The sequence below is a fragment of the Phoca vitulina genome, unplaced genomic scaffold (assembly GCF_004348235.1).
Source record: "Phoca vitulina isolate PV1807 unplaced genomic scaffold, GSC_HSeal_1.0 scaffold4, whole genome shotgun sequence".
In the NCBI taxonomy this organism is placed as follows: Eukaryota; Metazoa; Chordata; class Mammalia; order Carnivora; family Phocidae; genus Phoca; species Phoca vitulina.
Genome location: NW_022589707.1, coordinates 15,205,180 through 15,217,944, shown reverse-complemented (window position 1 = coordinate 15,217,944; position 12,765 = coordinate 15,205,180). Strand labels below are relative to the sequence as shown.

The window sequence follows — 12,765 nt, the reverse complement described above, 5'->3', positions numbered from 1 at the left end:
CACACATCAATCTTCCCATAGGTGAAATGTAAAGAATCAGAAGAAACCCTTCTGCAAACATTACTTAGCCGTGGAATTTAGAAATACTCACATAAACCAGCACAAATTAGAGTCTTTGCTCCAATGGAGGATCGTTCAACTTACCAGCTGGGCAAAAGTTGTAACTTTTAGTCTCTTGAAAAGCTCATCCTTTTTGTATCTATAATCTGAAAAGCAGGATAGGACAAATAATTTTCTAGGTATATTTTTCTTTCTTAGAGGTACTCATTCTTTCTAGTCGTCAAGTTATGTGGTATAATTTTCAAGTGATTTATATGCTTTTCCATATATTATCTCATATACGATCCTCATGGTATGGTCAAAATTAAGTGTGCCACACATTCTTATCACCTCTTTATTCCCCTTCCCCCCCACCCCTTGCTTTGGCTGGTAGGAAACCTAAAGTTGAATTTACAAGCCATCCTTTTGTGTCTTGTGACTTTAACCCTTGCATTTATTCTATCCGCTTACCCTTTTTCCCTTTTACTCTGCTGTCTTTCTTTTGACCACCATTTTTGTAAGCCACTTTAAATCCTTTTCAGAACAAAGCAGGGAATAAACGTCTGCATTTTGCAAATGAGGACAGAAACCCAGAGAAGCTCAGTTGCCCCAGGTCAAACAGGTGGTAGGACATTCACACCCTATTATTCTAACTCTGCCCTGAAGGGAGACCGGTTCTGTTCCTGAGGTTACAAATTATGCTGGAGACAGAGGACACTTCCCCCCCCCCCCCGCCCCCCCGGGGTACCATGCTGGGCATAAAGTTAGGCCTGGTCCTGATAATCTATTCTATCAGTTTCTCCACAACTTCACTTCAGTAAAAATCCACCTACTCAGTGTTCCAAGATGAAAAAGTTCCCGAGATCTGTTGTGCAGCAGTGTCACATTTAAAAATGGTGAAGATGGTAAATGTGATGTTATATGTGTTTTTTTTTCTTTACCACAATTAAAAAAAATCATTCTGAAACATCAATATTTATTCAGTGCTATCTTGACAGTCCTGAGACACGACTCAAATGGGGGCACTTCTACGCCTGTTTGTTATTAACAGTTCTTGATATCACATTGACCAGTCTTAAAATTTAGCCAGTCTCACATGACCTAGTATCTGTCCCACAGAGACATGCTAAAAGTTAGCTTCCTTAAAATTTCCTGAAGATGACTGCCAATTCTGAGTTTTCAGCATCGAACTCCCACCCACCCTTACGCTTCCCTTCGCTTCTACATTTTTATATTGGCGCCCATGATTCCTTAAGTACTTCCTCATTATTTCCGAATTACTAAAGGTTAGGGGGATAATTACTAAGGCCTTCACAGCATAGAAGTCGCAGAAACCGAGAATCCTAGCAACAAAGGAAAGGATTAAAGGTATTTAAAAGTATTTACCTGGTGTTCCTAATCATTTCCACGAATTTTCCAAAAACCAACACAGAACGAATCCTTTGGAGGATAACGTTAGCTTGGTTGACCAAACACCTTAGGATTCAGAGTCAGGAAGTAATAGTACTTTAAAAACTAGATTTGTGTCACTATATCAAGACTCCTGTTACAATGAATTCAAGCTTCTCTGTTCTCCATGTCTCAAAGAGAGCCATCTGGCTAGTAACTAACCATTACTTCTAGAAAATTCTCAGAATAGCTTCTTATGGATACAACAAGGTAACAAACCTAAATGCAAAGGAACTTCTAAGACCTGCCAGGATGCAGACCCAAGAGGCTGGGCAGAAGCTTTCAAAAGTACAGCTGAATAACCACAGTCTCCTCTCAATTGCCACCAAACTGCCCACCAAAAGTCATTTATATAAATCACAATGGCAATAAATCAGCCAATAAAAAGAGTCAACAGCTTTCAAGTAGCTTGCACTGTGACATTTCTCCATTGATATTCTTTTGGTATAGTTACATAGTTTGAAATATTTCTCCACTTCTTCACATTCCCAGTACAAAATGTACACATTCAAATCCCCTTTGACTAAGTAGAAATGATCTCAAACGAAAAACAGGCTCTACTATGTTCTACGGATTGGCATTTCTAGCATCCTCTCATAGGTGCTGGGCATCCCGCTGCACATTTGAGCCTGAACTCTACATACCTGGTTCTTGTTTAGAAGGACAGCCATCGGTAGGACTTTCTGACATTATTACTCAGAGATAAAAGATCAAACTAGATGTTTTACTAGTAAGTTTTAAAGCTTATAAAAAAAGGCTGACTTGGAAAGCTCTGTCGTTCTGTCCTTGCAAGTGCGAACAGAGCTTTAAGGATGGAGCTTCTGCTACGGTCGCTTCTCCCAAACTCTGGGATGGAGACAAAAAAAATCCTAGTTTCAGATACGTTATCAAGTTCTGCTTCTCCGGTAAGTCTGGAGTCTCAGAATGCCTCTCTCGAGTTACTGGAAGGACAGAGACCTGACTATCTAGGATGCTTCACACTGGGTCCAGCTAGTGTCATCTAACCACCAGAAGCCAAGAATAGGCTTTGTGAGCAGTCAATAGACACAGAGTGTCTGTTTTCCCGAGACAGAGTAGAAAGAATATTCAGATTACAAAGGAATTCTGCGTTTTCAGGGTACTGTTAAAACGCGTTACTAGCAAAGGGAAGTTGGGCTCACAGTGGAAGACAAATCAAAGGAAGTAACAGAACAGGTTTGTGATTTCACAGAAAGACATGGCATCTAAGGTAACCCACGAAAAGTGATGGGTCTAGGATGTCACGAAACAAGGCAATATTCTCCTCCCTTTTGACCCAAAAGAACATCTACAACAGAAAACAGGAAAAGAGAAGGAAATAGCTTCCAAAATGTAGATCTCAAATCAGAATCCGAAATAATTCTAGTCAGGGAATCAGCACAAAGTGTGTGAAACAAGGTGAGAGGGGCCTCCTGTCTTCCTAAAAGGAAGTCCAAAACTTCTAAAGAGGGAAGCAAACATTTTCAAGGACTCTATTCTAGAGGTATTGGGGGGCGCGGTGGAGTGTGGGGAGACCAGCTCCATTTAGAATTTAGATATTAGAGAAACCACATTGTGCTTTTAAGAAATGTTTTAAACAGGGTCCAGCAATCTGGGTGGAACGGGACATTTTCAGGGGACAAATCTTGGTGTGGACATGTGAGCTTACATTAAGCTACGAATGGATAGGAGGCAAAAGGAGATTGCAAGCCCAACCAGAAGCAAGCCAGCTGAATTTTACCTGCTGTGGATGAACTAAGGACGACAACAGTGAAGCATGGGTGAGTAAATGAGATTTTTTTCAAACAGTTTAAAATGGTAATATATACTTAAAGAATATATACTTATGTAATGTAAAATATAATAAAAGTACAAAATCTGACATAAAGGATCAAAGAAGAAAAGGATGGTGTGACATTACCCATGAAAAAACAAACGTCTATAACATTAGCCCTTATAGCTGAACACGGCAACTATCAAGAGTCAGCATAAAGCTGTTCCTGAGTCCACACTATTGGCTGGGGTTTCTTAATACCGCGGCAATTCAAAAGAAGCAGAAACATTATCATTTAAATTAAAAGGCCTGTGTTATAAAAACAGAAGTTCTGGTTTATTCTGGGTTGGTAATATTCTCTTCCTGAAGGATGTGTATTACCAGAGCGAAGTTCTGAACTACGAACCATCAGAGCGCCTCTCTACTACCATCAGCTAACTACTCCCCTGGCACTGGGTTCCTCTCCTGAGGAGATGAACAAATCCATCTTAGGAAATAGATGTTCCTACTTCTTTAATTCTGGCCTTGCTGTGTACCCTTTCCAGCCATTTTGGACACAGGTTGAAAAATTATGATTTTTGTGCAAGGGCGACGCACTCGGTGACTAGTAGCTTATCTTTGAAGCAGATTAGTTTGTAAAAAGGACATGCATGAAATATGATTTTTAATTAAAGGAAAGCAGACTGCAATGAATTCATAAGGCATAGCACCACTTTAAGCTCGCTCTCTCTTACCTCTCAATGTCTTTCATGAATAACTGATTAATTTATACGCAAAAGGAGGTTATGAAAGAAGAGATAATATTATTCCTATCTCGGGCATAGAGAAAACGAAGAAGGTAGGAAAGATCATGACCTTGAAAAAGGTCGTGGAGACTGCAGTGCAATGAAACCAGAAGCTCGGACTCTCGCTGCCTAACTAGAGAGCTCATTCTGCATTTCAACACTAACATCTCCGGTGGGATGTCAGTCGGGCAGAACTCGGCCCTCAGGCAACAACCTCAGCAGCTGGCTGGGATGGTACATGGTGTTTCCCACATCCTCCTCGGCACCTGCCAGGCTCGCCCGCCTCCCACAGATTTCCGTGCCTGTCAGCTGTAGGATGGGGCTAAGGTTGTTAATAACCAACTTCTAGAACTTCAGGGCTCTATTTTCCCAAACCGTCAATAGTGTTACTCACTTTTTTTGATCTCTTCTAGCTTCTCAATGTATTTAGTCATACTGTTACCTAAAAAGAGAATACGATAGGCTTTTAATGGAAGAAAATGAGTTAATACTGTAAAAACAGAATGGAGTACAAGTATTCCCCAAGCCTTCCTATCCGGTTCTTATGGAATCACAGTAGGTAAATGGGCCTCATTCACACTCTTCTGGATTATACAGCCTCATTAAACGATGAGGAATCAAGGGGAAAGTATTGGCCAAATGTATTGAAAGCGTACATACCCAGTAAACACTAGGAAGCCCCAGGCCATACAGATGATCACTTTATATAATCTTTTTTTTTTTTTTCTTTTTGAGTCAAGGCTTTCCTCCTCCTTTTATTCCCCCATAATCTTTCTGTGGGGAAGATGTGCCAAGGAGAAAGAAAGAAGCAATGATCTCTGAATGTCTAAAATGTGCCGCTGTGGCTACCAAGCAAGCCCTTGCTCTCTGCTTAGTCTTTGTGGTTTCCCTCGCTTTCCTGAACTTGGTCTTCAACTATTCGTGCTGATGCTGCAGCCTGACCTAGACCACACAGTCTGTGCGCTAGTATTCACCATGGACTCCCACCAGTGCGGAGAGCACCAAGCCCTCGTGTTCTGCAGCCTGGTTCTACAATACCAGGGGCTAGCCAAGGTGGTTTGGAGGGTTTCCATACACTAAAACGGGGCCAGGATCCTTTTGGTTTCCGAACGAACTAAGGTCTAGTTCCCAAGCCACAGGCTATTATTTTTTACTGGGCATGCTTCAATTTGATTCAACACGGCAAGCTCTGCCTGGCATTCGAAAGATACAGCAAAAAAGGGGAAAACTGTTTCAAAGTTTCTCATTTCTAAAATTGTGCTCCTAACCTTTAAGCCTTGGGAGGAGCTAGTCAGATTCAGTCCCAAGTTCAGATAAAAGAAATGCTTCCAATTAATGGCATGAACTGATGTTTTTTCAGGACTAGCCTGAGCTTTTCTTCACGTTTTAGGTCAGAAGTAGAGAGAGAAAATTTTTGCTCTGAAACCCAAAATACATTTTCAAAAAAACAACTTACATCACGTTATTATTAAATCTTTACTTATGAATTCATCAGGGAATAAAATTCCAGAGTCACAAAAATTTATTTTTTTCCACCTGAAGACACACACTCTCCGGATCAGGATGAGACAGCGGGAAACAGTATAGCCCTACAGCCAGACTGTGGCCTTCCAAAAGCCAGAGAGACATGACAGCAGTCAGGGAGGCTGAAAGGCCTGAGCCTTCTCAGGAGAGACACTGAAAATGGCTAAGAGGTCCAAATAGCACCACAGACCAAGAGTAGAATCAAATATGATCTTTTCTAGGTTCTTCAGGCTGGAAGTGACCTGAGATGTGACCGGATCTCCGGAGTGGGAACCACGAATTCTTCCTCAATGCACACCCTTCTCCCCTGCAACTTTGACCTCAGGCGGGAACCCACTGGTCAATACAATGGGGGAAGAAGACAGGGCAAACATTGTGCTCACTCTTCGGTGTCCTGCCGTCTTATTCTGAAGCTATTTTACATAATAGGTTTTGGTTACAAGTGTTCCTGAGTCCCCTACATTTGCGTGTTGCTGACCCAACAGTTAGCTTCTTTTGGCGGGGCAGCTTCGGGCAGTCTCGTCGGAAAGCTAAGGTACAAAAAGGATCACCGATTTGTTCAGTGACACAGCAAATTAGTAACTAAGCCGGGCTGAATGTTCCCAACCTCCTGGTTTGTAATATGGCTCACAAAAACATACTCGTTGTGCTGTTTTAAAAACACGATTTCACCGTGAGGTAAATATGTAGGAAGTGTGACTTCCCTAATAGTAGCAGGTGGGACCCATTTTATGCTCTAAATTCCCTGAGGCACACCACACAAGGAAGACAATAGCCAGCCGTATTATATGGTCTTTATTATTAAAAACATTGCATTTCCAATCTAGAGCGGTTTCCACTAGCAAAGTGTCTGAAGGCCATTTCTCAATCAATCAATTATCAGCATTTTCCGAGTATTTACACAGCACTTCATCTTTGTACCAGCAGGGCCTCACACCAACCCTGTGAGGTAGGCCGGCGCTCCTACTGTCTCTCCCACTAAAGGAGAAGGCAGGCAAGCGCAGTCTTTTGCAGAGGTATACAAATATTTGGCAAAATTAAGCACAAATCTGAGAGGGCGACCGATAAGAAGGTCTTTTCATTATAGACATTCATTCTATCGAAGCAGTGGGGAGAAAGAGAAAATGGAGGATGATTTCTGCATTGTTTCAGCTGGAGAAAGACACTAGGAATAGCTGACACAAAAGATCCTTAAAAATGATTTTAGAAAATATGAAATGTAGTATTGTACCCCGCTTCATAGAACGCTTACATCTTAACTACGCAGCTTATCTTACTGGATCTAATTGCATCTGAAAATAGGCTTTTGACTACCTTTCAAAAAGACTAGAAATGAATCAATTCTATAATTGGCTTATTTATAAATGCAGCTTTGTTTCATACAAAAGGAGCTTAAAAGACTATCAGCAAACCAGTTTTTTTTTTTTAACTGAAATTACACATTACTGCTAGATAAATTTTCTGAGACAAGACTTTGATTAAAAAAAAAAAAAAATGTCAGTGGCTCCCCATTGCTTCCTGACTAAAGTTTAAACTCCTTGTTCTAGAGCTAAAGGCGCCAACGTCTTACCTGCCTCTTCAATCTTGCCTTAATTACTAAACTTGACAAACTCTCCGTTGGTCTTCTGTTCTCTAACATGTCATCTTGTCCATGTAATCATAATAGCTCACCCAGCTGGAAGTGACCTTTCCCTCCTCTGAACTTCTACAGCACTCAGCTCAGCACTCACAAGGCATTTATCATTATACCGCCTTATTTGTGTGCAAGTCTTATCTACCTTCTGATACTGAAAGCCAAAGACTATTTACACACACACACACACACACACACACACACACAGAATCTTTATCTCTTCCATTGTCTAGCATAAAAGGTACTTGGAATTATTTGCTAAGTGAAATATACTATGAAGATCTACTACCTGAAGAATCCTTATAATGAATTATTTTATAACACAAATTATCATGCCCCAATTTGGCTTGAGTTTTTGGACACCTGATTTTCTTTAAGCTATGCACAACTTGATTATTATTATAGTATATGTTATATACTACCTATGTAACATCCATATTATTTCAAGACTTGGGTAACCTCGAAATGTGTAAGGTGGTATTTAGCTTCTACTTAGTTTATAATTTAAATTGCAAAAAAGATATATATATATTTATTTATATATATACTTATATATATATAAAAGTTGTGCAATTAGAATCAAGAGAAAGAGACAACCCAACTCTATCAATAGTGCTACGCAAGAGAGAGAACAATCGATAAACGGAGTGACTCGTTCGTTAGATTTTTTTTCCCTTTGTTTTCCTATAATTTAATAACATTATTCGCACTGAGTCAGTAAGGAAAGCAAGTGATTTTGAGCGGCAGTAATCTAAAGTGGGCAAGATTTATAAGGCACGAACTCAGTTGCTAAGAGACAACTCCATTGCTTTATTTTTCTTCAATATTTCCCTCTATGGAGAAGTTCTTTTGGCTCAGAAGGAGCAGAAAGCGTGAAAAGCGGCACAGTGGTCCTTTGTTAATCTCAATAAGTTATATGAGTGTATAGTGCTTTCTGGTTTATAAAAGGCTTTTACATACATTTCTTCCTTTGACATAAAAAACAGAATTAAATACCAAATAAAAGTGAAGAGTACCTAGTCTGGTAATGAGTTTGAGTGCTTAAGATCAAGGCTATTAGCAAATATTCAGACAAAGTAGAGACTAAAGAAGAAAAAAGGACATGACTAGTTTGTGTGGAGATAACAAGAGTAATGTGAATTTTTAAAAAATTAAAAGTAAGGCTAGAAGAGATGCAGTGGAGAAAAATCTACAGAATTTTAGAAAACTGGACATTTGAAATTAGATTGGATAGAGATTGAAATGAGAGGCTAATGCAGGCGAGGAAAGAGTGTAGGACACTGACAAAGGGAGAGCCCTGTGGTTTGGAAAGTGTCCCTTCATCAGCCTGTGGTGCTGCGGAAGGGAAACCCAGAGAGGGTGCTTGAGAATACACAAGAACCCTGCGGTGGAGACCCAACAAAACGCCGTCAGGGATTTCGTCAGAAGCATAATCCATTCATGGCACAGTCTGGCAAGGCTGGGGAGCTGGTAAGAGACACCCAGGCACCTATGGAACAAAAGAAATATTTGAAGTTCAAAATGATTCTGGTATTTCTAGCTGTGGCTATATAGCAGTGTTTGAGTTTATAGGAGAAGTAGAGTCAGAAGCATAGAAATAAAAAATAATCTTTACCCAGGAAGAAGACAGCAGTCTTTGAAGAACTCAGGAGGTGATTTGGGTGAAGACTGGAGATACCACGCAATTCTTGATTTCTTGTGATTAACTCTGAATTGCTCACTGTTTGGTAAGAAAAGATTAAAGACCCATCTATTTAGCCTAGAAATGAGGAATGTTCACTCATACCTGTGCTTATTTTCACTGCTCTGACTGCAGAGCTTAAAAACATACCATAGACAGGGGCTCCTTACTCTCACGGGGCTATAAGGTTACTCTTGTGCTCTCTTAACCAGGACTCCTCACCCTTTGCACCTGTTGGCATACATATAAATGATAATATTTGAACAAAACGCTGGTGTAAATGCTGGCTGCCCCAGGCCCCAGTGGCTACCCAGAGAGCTAACAGGACATGTATCGTGGCACATAACCAACTGGCCGTGGCACAACAAGTGGAAATGTTCTCTGAATACACAGGGAGAGAAATCACAAAAATGCATAGAAAAAAAAAAACATTAAAATCCTCCCCTGAAATTGGGGCTCCTGGGTGGCTCAGTCGTTAAGCGTCTGCCTTCGGCTCAGGTCATGGTCCCAGGGTCCTGGGATCGAGCCCCGCATCGGGCTCCCTGCTCAGCGGGAAGCCTGCTCCTCCCTCTCCCACTTCCCCTGCTTGTGTTCCCTCTCTCACTTTGTTTCTCTCTGTCAAATAAATAAATAAAATCTTAAAAAAAAAAATCCTCCCCTGAAATTGACTTTAAAATAATTTCTAAGTTTGAAACAACAAAAAAAATCGAACACTAGGATAGCCCCACACTGACTTTAAAATAGTTTTAAGCAATGAAGTACACTTTGGCCCTTCCAAAAGCTATTATAAAACTAGTTTGGGAGACTTCTTACTCCAGGAAGATGAAGTAGATGTATTTTACTCCTCCAGCTAAGTACAACAAAAACACTGGACAACCTACAAAATGGGAGGAAGTATTTGCAAATCATATTTCTGATAAGGGTCTAGTATCCAGTATATGTAAAAGAACTCTTATAACAGAGCAATAGGAAAAAAAAAAAACAACAAGTACAAACTAGGCCAGTGATTTGAATAGGTATTTCTCTATAGGAGATACACAAATGCCAATAAGCACATAAAAAGGTGCTCAACATCATTAGTCATTAGGAAAATGCAAATCAAAACCACAATGCGATACCACTTCATATCCGCAAAGATGACTATAATCAAAATGATGGACAGTAACAAGCATCATCAAGGATGTGGAGAAAAAGAGCCCTCCTACATTACTGGTGAGAATGCAAAGTAGTGCAGCTGCTTTGGAAAACAGTTTGGCAATTCCTCAAAAAATTAAACACAGAGTTACATCATACGGTCCTATGTGACTCCTAGGTATATAACCAAGAGAATTAAAAGCATATATTCCCACAAAAATTTGTACATTAATGTTTATAGCAGCATTATGGCCAAAAAGTATAAACAACCCAAATGTCCATTAATTGACGAGTGGATAAACAAAATGTAGAATATATTTATACAATAGAATATTATTTGGCAGTAAAAAATAATGAAGTATTGATACATGTTGCAACATGGACAGATCTTGAACCCATTATGCTAAGTGAAAGAAGCCAGACACAAAGGCCACATATTACATGATTCCTTTTATGTGAAATGTTCAGAATAGGCAAACTCACAGATACAGAAAGCAGATTAGTGGTTATCAGGGACTGGAAAAAGTAAGGAATGGGAAGTGATTGCTCTTGGATATTGGCTTTCTTTTTGGGATGACAAAAATGTTCTGCAATTAGAATGATGATGGTGTCACAACTTTGTGAATGTACTAAAAACTTCTGAACTGCTTAAAAGGTTAACAGTGTGAATTTTATGGTATGTAAATTATATCTCAATTTAAGAAAATAACATATCAATTATAAAAAAAAATTGATTAAAAAAAAAACAACCCTGGACATTATTTATAAAATAGAAAAGAAGACTTGATAGGTTAGAGAGAGGAAGGCAGACTGGGGACCTCAGGACCCAAGAAATGGCATGATAGTTGGGTTACTTGGCTTTTTGTGTTATCTGTCTGTCTGTCTGTTTGTTTGCCTCATATATCTTAGACTTGGAGCTAAAGAAGCCAGGATCCAGAAACATCAATGGAGAGAGAGGAAAAAAAAAATCCCTAACAAAAGCCTGCTGTCCCCACCCAAAGGCCTAGGGAAGGGGCACCCTAGCAAGCCAGAAAACTGTCAGACAATAACTGCTTTACTCCAACCAAACATCACCCTCACCTGTCAGCAAAGGCTGGGGTGGGGGAGGGGGGGTGCGGGCTTGATTTCTATCCTTGCTGGGCTATGATGAGGTGACATCAAAGCACCAGAAAGAGGATCAAGGAGGTGGGGATGGGAAAGTACTCAAAGGTATAATGGCTGAAGACTTCCCACATTTGACAAGAAACATAAATCTATAGATGTACATAGAAGCCCAATGAATGCCAAACAGGATAAACCCAAAGAAACCCACATCAAGATACATCATAATCAAACTTCTGAAAACTAAAGAAAAAAAGAACCTTGAAAGCAACAAGAGAAAAAAATGACACCTTACCTATATGGGAAAAACAGTTCAACTGATAGCAGATTCTTCATCAGAAATCATGGCATCCAGAAGAAAGTGGAACAATATTGCTCAAGTGCTTAAAGAAAGTAATTGTCAACCTCGGCTCCCACACTCAGAGAAAATACCCTTCAGGAACGAAAGGAAATCAAGACATTTTGCAGATGAAGGGAAACTCAGAGGTTTTACCTTTAGGGTAGGGTTCTTTAGGGTAGGTCTTACCAGTAGACCTACCCTAAAGAATGGCTAAAGAAAGTTCTCTAATCAAAAAGGAAAAGTAGGGGCACTGGGCTGGCTCAGTCAGTGGAGTGTGTGACTCTTGATCTTGGGGTTGTGAGTTTGAGCCCCACATTGGGTGTAGAGATTACATAAAATAAAATCTTAAAAAAAAAGTATTAAAAAAAAAAGAAAGGAAAAGGAAAAGAAGGAATCTTGAAACCTCAGGAAAGAAGAATATAGAAAGCAAAAATACACATATGTACATTTTTTCAAGTGCCTATGGAATATATGCCAAGATAGACCATATCGTGAGCAATAAAATGAACATCAATGCATTTTTAAAGGTATTTTTAAAAGATTTTATTTATTTAATTGAGAGAGAGAGAGAGCATGAGCAGGGGGAGGGGCAGACTCCCTGCTGAGCAGAGGGCCTGACATGCGGCTCAATCCCAGGACCTGGGATCATGGCCTGAGCCGAAGGCAGACGCTTAACCGACTGAGCCACCCAGGTGCCCCTAAAAGTCTCCATTTTAAAGTGTATAATTCATAATACACAATATCTTCCCGAAAACAGAACAAGAAGAAATACTTTCCAACTCATTTTATGATGCTGGTGTTACCCTGCTACTAAAACTAGACAAAGACAGTCCCCCCCACACACAAAAAAATTACAAACCAATCTACCTCATTAATATAAACACAAAAATCTTTAGCCCAATAATAAATAGAATTGAGCAATACATAACAAGAGTTACACACCATGACTAAGTGAGGTTTAGTCCATAGATGCAGCAATAGTACAATATTTGCACATCAAGGTAATCCACCATATTAACCAGCTAAAGACAAAATCATATAATTATATCAATCGATGCAGTGAAACCATTTGTTAAAATTCAACAGTTATTCATGATGGAAAATTCTCGGAAAAACAGGAATAGGAGGAAACTTCCTCAATCAGGTACAGCTAACCTTGTACTTGATGATGAAAGACTGAATGTGTTCCCCCTAAGATCAGGGAAAAGGCAAGGATATTCACTCTTATCGCTCTTATTTGACATAGTTCTGGAAGTCCTAGCCAGTGCAATATAAGGCAATAAAAGGAAATAAAAGACATATACGGAC

The 12,765-nt window shown here is 39.8% G+C and overlaps 1 protein-coding gene across 1 annotated transcript in view; it reads right to left on the bottom strand.

Annotated features, from left to right (window-relative positions):
* CEP41 (centrosomal protein 41) overlaps positions 1-12,765 on the bottom strand; it is a 45,063-nt gene that overhangs the window by 13,373 nt on the left and 18,925 nt on the right. The window contains exons 3-4 of the mRNA XM_032401565.1: positions 4,439-4,486; positions 145-206 (exon numbers count right to left, since the gene is read on the bottom strand). Of these exons, the coding sequence (XP_032257456.1) occupies positions 145-206; positions 4,439-4,486 (110 nt within the window). The remainder of the gene's footprint in view (positions 1-144; positions 207-4,438; positions 4,487-12,765) is intronic.